The following is an 18,008-nucleotide window of genomic DNA, read 5'->3' on the forward strand; positions in this document are numbered from 1 at the left end:
GACGCACGCCGACGTCACTGCGCCTCGCCCCGCCCCCGGCCGGCGGCGGGAATCTTCCCCGGACGCTTCCCTGACGGAGCGTCGCGCCTTCTGGGCTCTCCTAGGAAGCCATAGTTTATGACGCCATGGCCGCCGCCTTGGCTGGACTCACGTTGCCCGCTGTCGTGGAGGAGCTCCTGAGTGAGATGGCCGCGGCGGTGCAGGAGAACGCGCGAAGTACGGGCCGGAGGGCGTGCGTAGCTGCGTTGCGGGCGGTGGACCTGGCAGGACGGGGCGGGGAGGCGAGAGGCGGAGTTCCCTGGGCCTGCGGGGCGCCGGGTTGGGGCCCCGCCCCCGCGCTCCATGCCCTGGTCTCTGGGTTCTTTATTCCGTCTGGTTCTATTACCAAGCCCCAGTTCGTAAAAGATAAATAGAAAAGAAAGGAAGGAAAAGAAGATCTAAATTTGTTCAGGGAGCAGCGCAGTGGTTCCCTGCAGGCCAGGGGGTCTGTAGGAACAGAAGTGCTGAGCGCTGTCCCGAAACCCTTCACAAGGGGCATCGGGCTGGGACAGCGGAGGGCACGGGAGTCTGCAGGGACGTTCGGAAAGGTGGGGTTCTGAATTACTCAACTTGCCTGTGGTATCCCCGCCCCTAAAATCTTAAATTAATTTTAAAGTTAATCCTCTTGTACCCTGCGTGCACCAAATATTTTAGAGCCACAAAACCCAAATGCATACGCAGTAACTGGAATTAATCGGGATCTTGTGAAAGCACCTTTTATTTCTCTGACCAGCAGAGGATGCTCTGTGACTATGCTTACCAAATCACCGAGGTGATCTCAAGATGTGTTCTCAGCATAGTAGTATTAAGACGATAATTCTAATGAAAATGCATTGACAAATTAGGATTACTTAACCAGTGTAAAAAGAGTCACTTAATAGTAGTTCAGGACTCAAAACTGCCACTGCTTATTCACTTGGGTGGCTTTTGTTTTTTTTATTTTTTATTTTTTATTTATTTATTTTTTTTAACGTTTATTTATTTTTTGAGATAGAGAGAGACAGAACATGAATGGGGGAGGGGCAGAGAGAGAGGGAGACACAGAATCGGAAGCAGGCTCCAGGCTCTGAGCCATCAGCCCAGAGCCCGACACGGGGCTCAAACTCACGGACCGCGAGATCGTGACCTGAGCTGAAGTCGGACGCTCAACCGACTGCGCCACCCAGGCGCCCCGGGTGGCTTTTGTTTTAAAAGGACTGCACTTTTGGGGCGCCTGTGTGGCTCATTTGGTGAAGCATGGGATTCTTGATTTTAGGTAGGGTTGATTTCTTGGTTTTGTGAGATCAAGCCCAGAGTCAGGCTCTGCGTTGACAGTGTGACACTGTCAGGCCTGCTTGGGATTGTCTCTCTCCTCTCCGCCCCTCCCGCCTCAAATTAAATAAACTTAAAAAAAAAAAAAAAAAAAAGGGATTGGACTCCGAAAGGGTTTGTCTTGAGTTCCTGCTTTTAAAGGGTTGAGAAAAGTAAGCTGTGCTAACACAAACATAGTATATTCCCTTAAAAGGTTAGGCCAGCCAGGTATTCAAACATGTTCAAATCCCCCCCAAAAATGGGGAGAAAAACCAATCTGTTAGCTCAAACAGTGGTTGCAAAAAGCGGGTCTGTCTGAATGGGTTAATCTATACACAGTGACACTCTTGGAGAAGGCCCAATAGGTGCCCCTGATGCTCATGGCTGAGACCGAGGACCCACTGCCATTGATTCATGTTTATTTCCAGCAGAACCTTTTTCTGCTATTTCAAAATATTTGTCCCAGATAGTAATACACTCTTCCTGATCTGTATCCTTCAATGATAATTTTTTTGGATCAAGATTTGAGTTTTCACTTGTATGATGATGTAATATGTGTCACATTTGGGCCAGTAGGAAGCAATTATTTGTCCTTTCCTGTGTAACTTTTTGTTTTCCTTGGAATTACAGCTGTTGTGGTTGTGTTTGTTTCTTTAATTTTCTATGTATTTATCCCCAGTTCAACCTCAAACTCTTTACCAGTGTTCTAAATGTCTGCTCAAGATGTTCAGATAAGTGAGATGTTCTATCAATTTCATTTTCCTATAGAAATCTCTCCTAGAGCTTAGAGTTGATCGAACATGAGCTGACTGCTCTCCTGGATATCTCCTGAGATCTTCCTTCACCATTTTTATCCTAGGAATTCTCTTACCTATGTTGAGCTGTGTGTGTAGTGTATCTACAATGTTCTTTTTCTGGGTTTACTATCTTATTTTATAGAGCACATACACTAGTAGCTTCATGAAGAAGAACACATGAGGTGTACTTTTTGAACCCTTACATGTCTGAAAAGTTTTTTTTTTCTTTTTTTTAATGTTTATTTATTTTTGAGAGAGACAGAGAGAGACAGAGCACACGTGGGGGAGGGGCAGAGAGAGGAGACATAGAATCCGAAGCAGGCTCCAGGCGCTGAGCTGTCAGCACAGAGCTCGAACTCCAGAACTGTGAAATCATAACCTGAGCTGAAATCAAAGAGTCGGGCACTTGACTGAGCCACCTAGGAGCCCCTAAAATTTACTTTAAGAGAGTCTTTATTACTTTAGCCCCCCCCCGCCCCCCCCCCGCCCCCCCCCCCCCCTGCTTCATCCCTACCTGTAAAACTACCCAGTGCTACTAATTTCTGAGGATTTTAGGGGGGAAGAGGGTACATTATTGTTTGGTTTTCTCCATTGCTAGCTTCGGATTCAGTTTCCTCAGGTCTTGTGAATTATTTTCCAGTGTATCTTAGCAGTTGTCTCTCCCTGTCCTTTCATCCCTGGGAGTTTATGTTTAAAAAAAAAAAAAAAAAAAAAAAAAAAAAAATCCTTGTGTTATTGTTTATTGGGGTGTTTGGAAGAAGTAAAATTAGATGCATAGACTTAATCACCATCTTACACAAAAACCTTTTTGGTTACAGTCTTTTAAAGGTTTTTGCGCCTGTGGGGTCACTGGTTTAACATGATTAACTCTCTTTCCATTCTTGTTTTACAGTTCCTGATGAGCATTTATCATTGTAAGTATATATCCTGTTGTAATTTTTTTTTTTTTAAACCATTTTTTTTTTTAAGTTTATTTAATTTGACAGAAAGAATGTGTGCATGAGCAGGGGAGGAGCAGAGAGAGGGAGAGAGAGAATCCCTAGCAGGCTCTGCACTGTCAGCCCAGAGTCCGACGCAGGGCTTGATCTCACAAATTGAGATCGTGACCTGAGCCAAATCGAGAGTCGGATACTCAACCGACTAAGCCACCCAGGCACCCCCATTAATGTTTTAAAAGTCAGATCCTTTCAACATCAACTATTGATTTTTAAAAATACCCTTACTAAACTGAGAACAATGTTTTCTTGACAGGATTGTTAAAAATCTGTCCAATAGCCAATACCACATTTGACAGTACAGGGCATTCTTGTGTTGTCTTATTTGTCATTTTTGTTTAACATTGTTCTAGAAGTTGTAGCTGTTAGCCTAACACCTGAAAAAGAAATTAGAGGCATACCTATTTGTAAGAAAAGACAGCTATCATTATTTGTAGATGATACAACTTTTTAAAAACCAAGAGAATAAAGTTTTTGTATTACAGAAATTAAAAATTGTTTTCCTTCACGTACAAAGTTCAAAAATATAACTATTTTCAATAGCAACAAAAAGGTGAAAGCTACCTAGGAATAAGTGACATTTAATTGTATACGCATATGTACACATTTATTTATTTAGAGAGAATGAGAGAGAGTGGGGGGGGGTGCACAGGGAGAGGGAGAGAGAGAGAATCTAAAGCAGGCTCCATGCCTAATGCAGAGCCTGATGCAGGGTTCAGTCTCACAACCATGAGATCATGATCTGAGCTGAAATCAAGAGTCGGACTCTTAACCAACCGAGCCACCCAGGCACCCCAGTATGCTTATATTTTAAAGGTCTAGAAAGATATATACCAACCTGTACCAGTGGCTTTCTTAGAGGAAAGAAAAGAGATAGAATTTAGGTTTAGAAAAGGTTTTAACCTTTTCTCTATTAAGTTTTTTACAGAGATTATGTATTAGAAAAAAATTACTTTTAAAACAAAATAGGGAAATAATAAAAATGTAAATTAGCCAAAAATTTTGGGGAAAAGGGTTAATATTACCAGTGATCATAAATATGCAAATTAAAATAATGACACAACTTTCCATCTATAAAACTGGCTACCACAGAAAAGATGTTGGTAAGAATGTCCTAGATGTTGGCAACAGCATGGAGAAAAGGGTAATTGATACCCTGCTGGTAGGAGTGTAAATTGGAAAGTAATCTGGCAACAGGTTATAAGAGCTTTAAAACATACATATTCTTTGGCTTACAAATTCCACTGAAAAGAATGTATCCCAAGGAGGTAATCATGAATGTTCATAAAGATTTTACAGTGAGCATATTCACCCAGTATTGCTTATAGTAGCAAAAGCAAAAACAAAAAACCACCTGGAAACAATCTAGTTATTCACATTAGATTTAATAAACCCTAATTATCCAAAAATGGAGTTTGGGGAAAAGTAAAGTAATTCATCTTTATAATGGAATTCTTTGTAACTATTAAGAGTGATATAAAAAATACTGCATTGAAGAGGTATTCACAATAAAGTTACAAAAGCAGGTTTAAAAATTCTTGTTTATTTTTAAAGTTAACTGTGATTAATAAAGTTATGACCAAATTTTATTTATTTTTCTTTGTCCATAGATAATCTTCATATGTTTAATGTAAAAAATTTAAAACTCTTCCCATTCAAATGGTTTGTTGTGTAAAGAGACTGGTTTGTTGGGAAATTAAGAAGTTGAACATGTTAATTTTGAATACTTAGTAGCTCTGTCTTTATGTTTTGTGTCAGATCTTATGAGTTCTTTAAAACATTAACTTTCCCATTTTAGTTCAACCAGGCCACTTTATTTTCCAGTTTATAAAAGTAACTCCTACCCGTAAAAAAATGTTATTGGAAAATAAAACATGAAAAATGTCAACAATCATACCACCCAGTGATAATCACTGTTACAGTTGGGTTTATTGCCTTTTTATTTAAATTAAATGTTTTATTTTGAGATAATTGTGAATTTTATTAAGAAAAAAATTTTTAGCATGATTGAGAGTTTCTAAATAACCAATTTTGTGCCCAGCCTTTCTCACTTAACACAAGAATTTTTTCACATACCAAATTTTTTTCTGATAGATCATTTAACAGATGGTTAGCCTTTACTACTAAGGCAAAAAAGAACAAATTAACACCCACCAAAGGGGTTATGAAGAACTGACAAGGGGGGCACCTGGGGGGCTCAGTTGGTTAAGCGTCCGACTTCAGTTCAGGTCATGATCTCACGGTTTGCGGGTTCACAGATTCTGTGTCTCCCTCTCTCTCTGCCCCTCCCCCACTCACACTCTGTCTCAAAGATAAATAAAATTTTTTTAAAAAAAGAAAGAAAAACTCTGACAATACTGGTATTGGTTAGGATGTGGGAAAATAGAACTCTTAAACAATGCTAGTGGGGCTGCGCTGTTTCCACTGTGGAAAACTATTGGCAACACCTATTAAAGTTGAAAAATGCACACATCCTAAGGCTCAGCAATTCTACTTATATAACCAGGAAGAACTAAGGGACATATACAGAGATAATTGAGTATTATTTATAATGTGAAATAGAAATGATCAGAATGCCTGTCAATAGGGTACTTAAAAAACAAGATGCATGTACATACAATGGTATATTATTCAAAAGTTAAATTAAAAAATATATATTGAGGTGCCTGGCTGGCTCAGGTGGTAGAGCGTGCAACTCTTGATCTCGGGGTTGTGAGTTCAAGCCCCACATTGGGTATAGAGATCACTTAAAAATAAAACCTTGGGGTGCCTAGATGGCTCAGCTGGTTAAGCGTCTTGACTCTTGATTTCAGCTCAGGTTATGATCTCACAGTTCATGAGCTTGAGCCCCGCATCGGGCTCTGCTCTGACAGCATGGAGCCTGCTTGGGATATTCTCTCTCTCTCTCTCTCTCTCTCTCTCTCTCTCTCCTTCTCTCTCTGCCCCTACCTACCCTGCTCATGCTCTTTCTTTCAAAATAAATAAACTTTAAGTAAAATAAAGTAAAATCTTAATAGATATAGATACATGAATAGATACATAGATACATGAATATACATATATATAATATGCATCATTTTTAAAAGCACATTGAAAAAAAAAACAGGTTGCCAAAAATGCCTACAATATATCTTTTATGTTTTAAAACTTATAAGACATCCTGAAAACATTATTACACTATATGTTAACTGACCTGGATTTAAATAAAAATAAAAAAACCCTTTTTTTGTTTTAATCTTTATTTTTGAGAGAGAGAGACAGAATGCAAGCAGGGGAGGAACAGAAAGAGAGGGAGACACAGAATGTGAAGCAGGCTCCAGGCTCCAAGCTGTCAGCGCAGAGCCCAATGCGGGGCTTGAACCCACAGACTGCGAGATCATGACCTGAGCCGAAATCGAACGCTCAACCAACTGAGCCACCCAGGCACCCCTGGATTTAAATAACATTAAAAAAAATAGTAATGAAAAAACTTACAATACCACATGTATATATATGTATACGTATGTATATGCGTGTGTGTGCGAAGTATAACGTATTCAATGTACTAAGTATAATAAAATATAAAAACGTTAACAGGAAGGAAACCAACCAATGCATGCAGTTGCCTCAGGGATGAAAGGAAGTTGGGAATAAGAACAGGAAGCACTATGAAGTATAAACAGGGTTTTATCTGCAAACATGGTAACATTCTGGGGGGTTAATTACATGGGTTTCTCCTATATTGCCTTTTTTTTTTTTTTTTTTTTCAAATTAAAATGAAATGAATCGTTTGCAACTGCCAGTCGTGATCCTTTGGGCGAAGTTGCTGAGGTGACAGGCAGTCTAACCTGTAGCCTCTCTGTTTCTCAGGCTGAAGTTCATCTTTGGCCCATCAGCCATTCAGGCCTTGGACCTTGTTGATCGACAGTCCATCACCTTAATCTCATCGCCCAGTGGGAGGCGTGTTTACCAGGTAGAAATCCAGAGGTGGGGATTATCTCAGCAAGAAATCCCTTAGGACAAAATGTTTTCGTGAATCTCAATGGAAACTGATGACCAGCCTTAAATATTCCCTGGATTATAGAAGAACATTTGACCCAGCTTAGTAAAATTAAGTATTAGTAATTAAGATAAGATAAATATGACCTATTAACCCTGCCCAGGAGCAGCATACAGAACCAGCAATGATGTGGAGAGGCGGTTTTCTCAAGTCTAAGGGAGTATAGTTGACTTTTCTTTCCCAGGTTTGATAACAAGCACTTTTCCTCAAAAAACTGGGTTGATATTTCCATCTTGTTCATTATCTGTCGCCTACAAGCAAATGCCAGAATATTTTGAGGTCTTTCTATATGCTCAGATTGATCTGTCAGAAGTGATCTTTCAAAACTGTTGTCAGGAAGTATTCATTAAGTATACCAGATGGAGGCAGTCTACTTGGACCTTAGTTTTGCCCTCTGCAATTTAAGATAGGTAGATTTGTAAAGTAATAGCCTCCGAACAGACTCTGAAAGACTCAGATTTCCATGTCTTGTTGCTGTTTCCCACCAAAAACCCAACAAGGTATTTATCGTTCAGGAAACTGAGATGCAGAAGAGTGAATTAACAGTCACATCTGGCAGCTGGGACTTGTAACTGCTGCCCTACAGTGTCTCTTTATAAATGGGGCCACATTCCATTCCCACTCCTCCGCCCCCCAATTTAGCTATATGATACCGTGTAAGTGCAGTGAGATTGAGGGAAGGGAAGGTTGTGAATGAAGAACATTGGCATTTTGTGTCTGGCTTGGAAGGAGTAAAAAAGCCATCAGCTCTAGTATGTAATCTAGGTCTTGCTGAAGACCAGGAAGAGACGGGAGTTTTTCAGTGTTTGGATTCTGGTTTATTTATGATGAACTTCTCAGAGCTGAGACCATGTCCGTTAATTCTTAGTGAGAGAATGAGCAAAGCCTGCTTGGTGCCTTTGGTTAGTGAATTAACCCGCCGTTTCACATGGTAGCATAACTTAACCAGTCTGGCAAAATCTTCATTCATTTCTTCATTAAGGAAAATGATGTGACTGATGTTGAGTGCCGCAGTTAGAAATTTCGGGTCGTATTTACTTAAAAGAGGCTGCCTGTTAGAATTTTGTCGGGGCGAACTTAGCAGATAAAATACCTCAAACAAAATCTTTCAGATTTTAAGTAATGACTAGGTCACAGACCTAGAGGACAGAAGGCTTAACAGATCACAGCTATTAAATGATATTGTGCCCGACGAGGTTTTTCCATTTCTCTGCCTAGTGTGTTTATTGGGGGTTTCCATGTAGCTAAAGTACCCGGAACAAGAAGGGCCTGTGAGTTTTTCCCACATCGTTTAGTTTGACTTTTTGTCTCCGTTCCAGTGTTAGCATTACACCTGACCTGCACCTCTAGTCTTCTAGTTCTGTGATCTGGTCATTACTTAAAGTCTGAAAGATTTTGTTTGAGATATTTTCATTATCGTTGCCTTGTTGTTTCTTTCAAGGTTGCCACGGCTTACTTAACTTCCCTCATTCCCAGCCTGTACCATATCACATTGCTTTTATTCATCGTAAAAATGCTAACTTCCTAGTACTGTGGCCTTCAGCTTGGACTTTGAATTAAATGAAGCTGTAGAAATCTTACGTCCACCCTCAATTTAACCTTAATGGTTTCCTTGTATACTAACATAGTCAGAATTTGGCTTTAGTCAGAGGTTCTCTGACATGATAAAAGTTGAGTCAGACACTATCTTGATATCCTGCTAGTCTCTTTCCATAGGTCAACCTGATACTCGCACTGTCCTCCTCCAGGTACAGTGGTAATTACTGCAAAGTCACCACTACGTTGCTGTCACCTGAGTCGCTTTTCTGTAAACTTTTTTGGTTCAGGTAGGGAGGGGGAGGCATCGGTCAGGAGAGGCTAAGTTATGCTGTGGTTAACAAATTTCAGAGGCTCACGAAAACAAAGTTTTGTGTCTTGTTGCTGCCTCATATCCACTGAGAGTTCATTGCAGCTCTGCTCCAAAACATCGTCACGCAGGGATCCCAGCTGGTGTGGCAGTCCTTCTCTGGAATATTGTGGATCTCACAGCAGAGAGAAAAGAGGATGTGGTGTGTGCCAATCTTTAATGTTTCTGCTTGGCTACTCACATTTTATTGGCTGAAGCAGGTCACATAGCCAGGGGTATTTAATAGGGCAGGAATGTATAATCTTCTTTCAGAGAGAGGCACCGAACACAGGAAACAATAAATAATACATTTAGCACTATGATGGCTCCTAAAAGGCTTGGAGCAATCATAAAATAAAACTATACTTGTGAATGGATGCCCATCTAGGTGGGTCATACTTCTTAGAACCCAACTGGAACCACAGCAGACGTCCTCCAAGTGAAGTTCATACGAGTCTGCTCTTGGGTCTCAGTATCCTATTTCCCACGTGTTACTTTTTTCTAAAATCTGTCTCCTTCTGGGGATGAACATTCCAGACTATGAGTGGGAGAAGTGGGGCACTTCCTGTAAGAGGAGGTCATTTTTCCATTGAAGGATAAAGCAATTGAATTAGATGATCCCTGAGGTCAATTTCCAGTTCTAATCATTTCTGACTCAGATTTTTACCTTATTATTGGGTTTATTAGTCATCTGATGCTAGATAAGGAAGAAGCAAATTCAAAATTTGCTATCACAACAGTGTTTACTGCCTTGGACGCTTGAACATTTTACTTTTAGTCTCAGCCAGCCTTTGAAAGCGTCAGGCAAGGGAACCCCTGTAGAATTTCTTCCCATCCCTAAGTCACCTAGCATTTATTCAGCATCATCCAGGGTATTCTCATGGATTGGGGGCCCACTAAAAGAAGGGAGCTGAGGAACCATTCAAGTGAGTGTAGAATTCCAGAGGCTTGTGCCTGCTTAAATTTAAATCCAGGGAGAAGAAACATAGGAGATAGATAAAGGAAGAAATCTAAAGTTTTATTCATCGGTAATAGTTGGAGACCTAAGAATTGTTCATGTCACTGCTGGATATTGGGTTTTTCCCCAGGATTAAGTGGAGAACAGTCTGCTTTCTAGCTGCTGTCAGTTTGACAAACGAGCATGACACTTGGAACACTGCTATTCTGTTGAAGCCTTACCTGTTGCTTTATTCTTTGTTGGGGAGAAAGAAGGAAGAATCTTAGGAGTGCTGACTTTTTTTTTTTTTTCCTCATCCTGGCCTTTTCATTCAGATTGCCATCTTGGAGCCTAAAACTAATTTGAAAGCCCTGTGGCAAATTCCTAAGTGGCATCTCACGGTAAAATAACCTTCAGGATGTTTCTGCTTCCTTGGATACTGATTTTACACTTCCAGTTTGGAAATTAACTCCAGGAGTGAAGCCCTTAACATTTTTGGTTTGGGCTCCCTGGTGGTAGAGAGGCCTAAACAAGTGATTTCTCCGACAAGTTTGTCCACCACAGACACATGATAATTTCACTGTACGTCTCCTTTTTGTCCCTTGCCTGCCAACAAGGCAATTTGTTCTTGGACTAGGCCTCTCACCAACCCCTCCTCCTATCTGCGTCCTCTTTCCATCCTGCTAGGTGAATCGGCAGATCCAGGCGTGCCTCGTTCTGAGACCTCCACCCTGAGCAGCTGAGTCATCCCTTTTGCAGGCTTTGCTTTATTTATTCTCCTTGCTCTCAAACGGTTTTCAAGAGGCCTTTCCTACTTTCTCTGGAAGACCTGTATTTCTGCCTCACTGCTTGCTCTTTACCTGTTCCACACTTTGTTTAGGTGTGCGGCGGAAGCTTCAGAAATGTACACACATGTTGTGCAATACCAGAGGCTGAGAAACATCACAATAATGTGTATCTGAGGGGACCTTTCCCGTCCACCTCTTTTCTAGGCAGTCCATGGAGTAGACCCTGTAAATCACTAGGCGGAGGAACAAAATGGCTCATATGGATGGTTTAACTAGCCTGAAACTCCTGTTTCGTGGTCTGAAGTCCTCAAGGACAGAACCTGTACATGGGGAAGTTGAGTTTTCACTTTTGTGTAAGACGTTACCGCAGCCCTTCCCAGTACGGTTTGCAGAGCTGCTCTGAGTCATCAGGCGGATAAATTCAGGGGAGGGAAGCGCTTTTCCAGCGCACCTTTTGAAGTCTGATCCCATCTGTCCTTTTCTTTATAGGTACTTGGAAGTTCTGGTAAAACGTACACTTGTTTGGCTTCTTGTCATTACTGTTCATGTCCTGCGTTTGCCTTCTCCGTGCTGCGGAAGAGTGACAGCCTGCTGGTGAGGATGGGGAAGGCTCTTCCCACTACAGTCGAATTAGGAGGGAAATTCTTGGCCCCCTTAGCATGGTTTAGAGTTGTACAAAGTGAGAATTTTTACTACCTGTTGAAGCAAACGGTTTACTGTCCTGGATTTCAGTCCTCTCTTTTGGGTTTACCCTCCCAAAATGCACTGTCATTTTTTACATCTACATTCATTTCCCAATTGTTTATTTAAAAGGTCACAGGTGAAACTTTGGGGAGGGCAACAAGGTAATCTCGAAAGTTGGCACTGGGAAATTAGACGGCCCAACAAAAATAGGAACTAAAGTGACTGCTGGCGACTTTGCATGTCCCCAACTCAGCTACGAGGTATTTCTTCCCACTACACCCATAAGACAGCCTGGCACTTAGCCATACTTGATTTTCACCACGGGGCAGGAGAGCACATTGATATTTCTGCTGATGTCACAGGAGCCCAGAGCACCAAGCAGGAGCAAGACATACTCACACAACTCCCTGTTCCAAAGGAGAACAGCATTACCCACCTAAGAGCAGGTAGCTATTTTGTCAGTCTTCCCAAGGAAAATTATAGTATCCACTCCATTCTTCCCCTTTCTTTTACACTGTTAACTTTGTAAACATCTTGGGAATGGCGGTGGGAAGTTGGGCATCTCATTGTTGAAAGGCCGCATTTGCAGCTGATGTGCCCTAAGTTTGTTTCACCTGTAAAATGACAGGATTAAATTAGGGCCCCTGCAATATCTAAGCTGTGTGTTCTGTGACATAAGGCGCAGCACTTCCCCACAGGCTGCTGTCTGTGAGGGTTCTGCTCACCACCCTCCCCCGTAGTACAGCACAGTGGTTAAGGGAGCGTAGACTCTGGGCACATGGGTAGAATGGGGATAAGACCTGTCCTCATGGGGTAGCTGACAGATTTAAGTGAGACAGTCTGTGGGAAGCACTGAGCAACACAGTAAGTCAAGGAACGTTCGCCATCGCTGCGAATAGCTTTCTGAAGGCCGGAAGAAAGAGGCAGAGCCAAAGACTGCAATGAGGGGCCTGTCTTGCTTCTCACTGTGGGTGATACACCCTGTGCCAGCTGGGCCTAAACTTTCCCAAAACAACAGGCAAAGTAAAACTTCCTTTATCCCCTCTGATTTCCAGAAAAGAATACATTTGTGTCACCTTTTTCTGCAGTTTTTAGGCAGCAAGTCTTTAATCTGTGTGCCCACTCCTTTCCTACTAAATTTAGTGACAGGTCTTGGTTATCTCGGCCCTGCCAAGTAACAGAAGTGTGTTTTGTATTCCAGTGCAAGCATCTCTTGGCAGTTTATCTTAGCCAGGTGACAGGAACCTGCCGACAGCTGAAGGTCTCTGACAAGCAACTGACAGACATATTATTCGCAGAGAAGAAACAAAAAGCATAAAAGGTATAAATTAAGCATCATTATCTTTCAAAATAGAAGTCCCACCAGGAAACACGTGGTTCACGTGGAAGAGAGGTGAAATAATCTTCTGGAGACTTCTTGTTACTGTCCCTCTTCCCTCCTGGACAAGAGACTGTGAGTTGCAACCCAGGATGTGTGTATGGTTTGAAGTTCTGTACAGTTCTTGTGGAAAATCAGAACCCGCCTGTGAGGCCCTTGGATACATTTCTGAGGTGGAATCAAGCATTTTAGACTCAAACAAACCCTAATGTCTATCACACCCTGTCTGCAATTAGATTAAGTTACTGAAGTACTTAGTAATTTTTAAGAGGTTGGAATGGTAGATGAAACTGGTAAGAAAAAGTTTAGATGAGTTAAGTGTTACTTCTTTTCTTTGGGTCCAGGGAATCACCCTGCAGCAACAAAAGAGCAGAGCAGAGCTATGGCTAAGCAGCAGCAACTATAAAAAGACTCCGGGGTTTTAGTTTCACTGAGCTTCAGCTCCCGGTGGTGTTGCCAAAAAAGCTTACATAAGCTGTATTGTTAGAAAGGTGTATCTGAAGCAAGGAAAGGGCTGGTTTTGTTCTGCGTGCGTTTCTGAGCTTTATAAGAAGCCAAATGAAGGAAGAGACTGAAAGTCATGCCCTGAAGGAAGTAGAGAAACCACTAGGGATTTCCAGTCTGAACAAGAAAACGCAAAAGAGACTCCAAGAGAAGAGTTTTAGAAGGGAGGGAGATGGGACTCGTCTGGACCCCAAGAGAGTGAGGGGTAAGGACAGATGGCAGTGAAGATGAGGCCACCTCAGCCCAGAAGAACTTCCTAAGGAAAGCCATTCATGGCCAGAACGGGAGCCTGGAAGGCCAGGCATGCTCTCTGCGGGGCTTGCACACCTGCAGCGTCCTTGTGCAGATATTACAGCAGTGAACACACAGAGGGGAGAGACTTTACGGCCCAGGAAACACGAGGTGCAGGTGCTGGAGAGCCGTGTGACCGGCTCACAGGCTGTGCAGCGTTCTCTGGTGGCCAGAGCCTTGGGTTCCGTGGAGGCGCAGCACACAAAAGCTGTCAGGACTTTCCTACTTGGGAAGCTTGGGCTGGGTATAAACTTCTCCCTTTAAGCAGTCTTCAGAACAAAGAATAGAAGGTAGATTCAGCACCCTGAGCTTGTTTTTTAAGTTTTATTTTTATTTCATGTCATACACATACACAGTTCTAGGATTTTACTTATTAAAATTTTCACACTTGGGCTCCAGCAACTTGGCCAAACGTCAGCTTGGTAGAGAACTAAAAATCACTGCCTAACTCTAGAAGGGGAAGATGCAGTCTGGAAGAGGAGGGATCCATCCCATTTCTCCAGTTTCTTCCTCTAGGGTATGGCTTTGCAGTATGCGGAGAAGAATGTTAGGAAAATTGTTATCTGATATTCTACTTCAGAACTTATTCGAGTGTCATGTCCCCAAATAAATACAGCAGTTTCTTGACTGAAGAATTAAACTTTTAATTTTCCTGGTCACCTTCCTAGGAATAAGTATGTATTTTTAGTATGTCCAACTTTTGTTTTTCCATTGCTTCTAAATTAAAAAATATTTGTATTACAATGGTTCACAGTGTTTCACAGTAAAATAGTTTCATTTTCTACCAAAAAAGAGGCAGACTCTTAAAAAAAAAAAAGTCTTTTATAATCCATTCAAGCCATCAGCATCATCCACACAGTGGGAGCATCCAGAAAGAACCATAAATACATTTGTGAGCCTTTGGAGCCTACTAATAACATGTACATATTAGCTAGGTATGTGGTGACTCCAGGGGAGTACTTAAAAGAGGCAGCCCGTATGCTTACAAGGTGTAGCTGTCTTTAACAATGGGAATCAGCTGGTCACGTCCTGTCTGTCCCTTTATTGTGAATTTATGCCTTCTTAAAGAGGCCAGGACCTAGGTCATAGGCCCACATCGAGAGCAGGCTGCACCCCTGCCTGCCCATTCCCACTCTTGAGGACATCTGTCTGGCAAAGAACATACCTGGAGATGATTTTGTGAAAAGTATAGCGGAAGTCTCGGTTCCGATAGGCATAGACGATGGGATTGACAACCGAGTTGGCATGTGACAGGAGAATGGCCATGTTCATTGCCCACTTGGGCTTATCCTTAGCCCGAGCTGGCTGGAAAAGAGTGACACAGTTGATGGCGTGTACCGGCAACCAGCACAGAGCAAAAATCCCAACGATCATGGCCAGGGACTTGGCTGCATGGATCTCCCGCTGGATGATGGTCCTTGAGTGGTCCATCAGCTCAGTGCGCTGAAGCTGCTTGCAGGCCACCATGAAGATATTGATGTAGATCACCAGCATAATGAGCAGTGGGGGCAGGACACACCCAAAGAAGTTGAAATAGACCATGTAGCTCATGGGGACCACATTCTCAAAAAGACACTTCACGAGGCAACAGCTTTCGTTTGTGGCTCCATCCCAGGGTTCCGTGCAGTTGTTGATGGCACTGTCTTTACTGTTCCACCCCAGGAATGGAGTCAGTCCGATGCCAAAGGCAAGGACCCAGAGGCCAGCAATGACTCCTCTCGCTCGGGGCCCAGTGACCAAACTCTTATACCTGTTCAAAAGAACATCATCTGTTATCGTCAGCTTGCAGTACTCTGTAACCAGAGTCCAAGACCCCCACCTCTGCTTTTGTTCCACGGTCTTTCCCCATGACAACCTTTCAGGTTCACCCTCAAAGGGCACCACAGCCTTTTACCCTCAACATGAAACCCGCAAAATCAGTATGAACAGTTTTGCTCTAACAAGCTCAATAAGATTTTCATTCTTGACTTACTAGCTCATCTCTGTTGGCCACAACGGTCGGTGGGAAGTGGGAGAAGTCTCAGAGGGTGCTTTCTAATTACCCACATACCGACTTAGGAGCACAGGTCTTCTATAAGGCGCTGCTCGAAGTGGTGAGCTACGTCAGTAAACAGAACACACAAGATCCATGCTTTTCAAAAGCTTACATTCTAGTGGGCGGGGGGGGGAACGACTTATAACGAACAACAAACGTATATCAGTAAGTTGTATGATATGTTAGAAGGAGAGGTGTGGTGTGAAAAGAGAAAAAGCAGAGTAAGGAAGACCAAGACTGGCAGGGACTGCGGTTTTCGAGAGGATGTTCCAAGGCAGCTTCATCAGTAAGGTGCCATCTGAACTAAAGTTGAGGAAGTGAGAATTGGAGCCCCCAGGAGTCACCACTCCTTGGTGGCTCTGGGCAAGAATCCTTCTGGTCCCCCACAAATACACAAGAGATCTGTCCCAGACGATGGGAAGAATCCTCCCTGAATACCTCTGGAAACTGTTAGAGAACAACACTTCTGGTGATGCCCCTCTCTCTGTTAGCAGCAAAGTGGATAAAAACTGGGAAATAACTTAGCAAATATGAAATCACTCTTAGTAATTTTAAACCTTTAAAATCTTACTTAAAATTGCGAGAAATCACAATACACAATGTAGGCATTCTGCCATGAACTAGTCCACATATGGTTAACAGCAAAGCTATAAAGTTGGCTATTAATAATTGATCAATAATACGTATTCAATGTAATATATTGAGGAAATGAAAGAAAATCCTTCCTTAACCTCTAGGAAGAAAATGGGGAACTAATTCGATACACATTACCTTAAGACCTGTCTACGGGAAGTGTCCAATTTCCTGTGCCTGCAGTATAAAGCCTATACTTCTCAGCATGACCCACAGAACCCTCCAGGCCTCAGCCCCACCTACCCAGCGCCTGCCATTCCTAGCCAGCGGCTCCCTCCTGGCCCATGCTGCTCGCAACACCGATGAAACACCTGTTCCTATTTCAAGGCTCACCTCCTGTCCTGATCACCTGTCAGGCTGACATGGCCACTCCCACTCTCTGGCCCCAGACACACACCTGGCATACAGCTTATTTATCTGTTATGTGTGTTTTCCCCTCAACTAGAATGTCAACCTCCTGAGGACTAGGACCTTGTCCCTTTGTATTGGTATCCCAGGACCTAGCACGGTCTTTGACATGTATAGTGGGTTCTTAATAATATGGCCATTATGAATACATATCTGATTTGTTGTCAAATCGGTTTAAAAGAAGATTCTACTTAGGAATACCTGATGCTATGGCCTGGACAGGCAGGAGAACCAGTACCGTTTGTTGAGGAAGTTAACAGAGACCTTGACTGGTAAGTGACCATGATCCCTAATCTTTTCTGCTCCCAAGAAGGGCAGCTCTCAGCAACTGGCAGCTCAGTTGTGGGGCCTTTACTACAAACGACCTGCTGGGCTCAGTTGCTCACTGAATTTTCCTTAGCCAAGAAATCCATCTATTTCTAAACCCTTTCTGTTCCCTTCCTCATTCAGGAATGTACAGCCATTCCTTACAAAAATGTTATTCCTGTCCATTACCTCACCAGAGAATCTATTAGTCTCTGCAGGATAACAAGGCAGCCTCCCTAAAAGCCAGGCACTTAGAATCACAGGAATTTAGATTTATGAGGCAGGTCCTCAGAGATCAACAGTCCTGCCCGTTCTCTTTTGTTGTTCACAGGACTCAACTGTATTTAATCAAGTACTGTTGAATATAGGCTAGTCCTGAGCCGGGATGAACTGTATATTGGCTAAGCAAATCCTCTTGTAGGTGATGGTCTAGGGGGGCTAAATGAGGTGGTTCGGTCAATGAGACAAAAAGTCTGTGAGGGTACTTCCGGGAAAGATGTTTACTTCTTGATGAAAGGAGGGGGACCCATGAGGAGAGCCCTTCCCCATGCCCATCCCTTTCTGCTCTTGATGCTCTTACGGGAGGCTGTGGTGCCTACAGCTGCAGCAACTGTCTTACGACCACGCGGGCTGGCCTGGAGACAAAGCAAATGGCAAAGCAGAAGGAAAGAAACCCCAGAACCATCATGGCTATGGCTCCACGTTCTACTTAAGAGATCATTAAAGGTCGATTTCTGAAGCTACTGGTAACCTGCAGCCAAAAGCATACGAACTGGAAGGGACTCTTCTCTCTTCTAATCAAAGTTCTCTCGTTTTACAAATGAGGAAACAGATACAAAGTCTGTGAGTGACAAAAGCAATATGAGAACCAAAGAGCAAAGCTAGGTCAGGACTCTCAAGCCTGTGTACCTTGCACCATATTACACTGCTGTTGTACTTGACATTTTTTAAAGCAATATTAGACACCGAGTATTCTGTACATGGAGGGATCACGGGGTG

The 18,008-nt window shown here is 42.7% G+C and overlaps 2 protein-coding genes across 3 annotated transcripts in view; one reads left to right on the forward strand and one right to left on the reverse strand.

Moving 5' to 3' along the window:
* ZSWIM7 (zinc finger SWIM-type containing 7) lies at positions 1-14,372 on the forward strand. 2 transcript variants are annotated; one of them, XM_078437717.2, is made up of 6 exons: positions 1-216; positions 3,019-3,040; positions 6,971-7,073; positions 11,260-11,364; positions 11,817-11,900; positions 12,656-12,766. In XM_078437717.2, the coding sequence occupies exons 1-5, from the start codon at positions 126-128 to the stop codon at positions 11,892-11,894; spliced, it is 399 nt and encodes a 132-aa protein (XP_078293843.1). In that variant the 5' UTR covers positions 1-125; the 3' UTR covers positions 11,895-11,900; positions 12,656-12,766. The 2 variants fall into 2 exon arrangements, with proteins under 2 accessions (XP_078293843.1, XP_078293842.1); XM_078437716.2 differs by lacking the exon at positions 11,817-11,900 and having other exon boundaries at positions 12,656-14,372.
* ADORA2B (adenosine A2b receptor) overlaps positions 13,938-18,008 on the reverse strand; it is a 25,774-nt gene continuing 21,703 nt past the window's right edge. The window contains exon 2 of the mRNA XM_060647193.3: positions 13,938-15,377. Within this exon, the coding sequence (XP_060503176.1) occupies positions 14,711-15,377 (667 nt within the window). The 3' untranslated portion in view covers positions 13,938-14,710. The remainder of the gene's footprint in view (positions 15,378-18,008) is intronic.

This window comes from Panthera onca, chromosome E1 (genome assembly GCF_046562875.1).
Source record: "Panthera onca isolate mPanOnc1 chromosome E1, mPanOnc1 haplotype 2, whole genome shotgun sequence".
Taxonomy (NCBI): Eukaryota; Metazoa; Chordata; class Mammalia; order Carnivora; family Felidae; genus Panthera; species Panthera onca.

What these genes read in the sequence shown, in the direction of transcription:
- ZSWIM7 (XM_078437716.2), top strand. Translation starts at nt 126, where the DNA reads ATGGCCGCCGCCTTGGCTGGACTCACGTTGCCCGCTGTCGTGGAGGAG. An exon ending in GGTGCAGGAGAACGCGCGAA is followed by an intron (nt 217 to 3,018) that starts GTACGGGCCGGA and finishes CTTGTTTTACAG; the next exon opens with TTCCTGATGAGCATTTATCA. An exon ending in GGAAGAGTGACAGCCTGCTG is followed by an intron (nt 11,365 to 12,655) that starts GTGAGGATGGGG and finishes TTTGTATTCCAG; the next exon opens with TGCAAGCATCTCTTGGCAGT.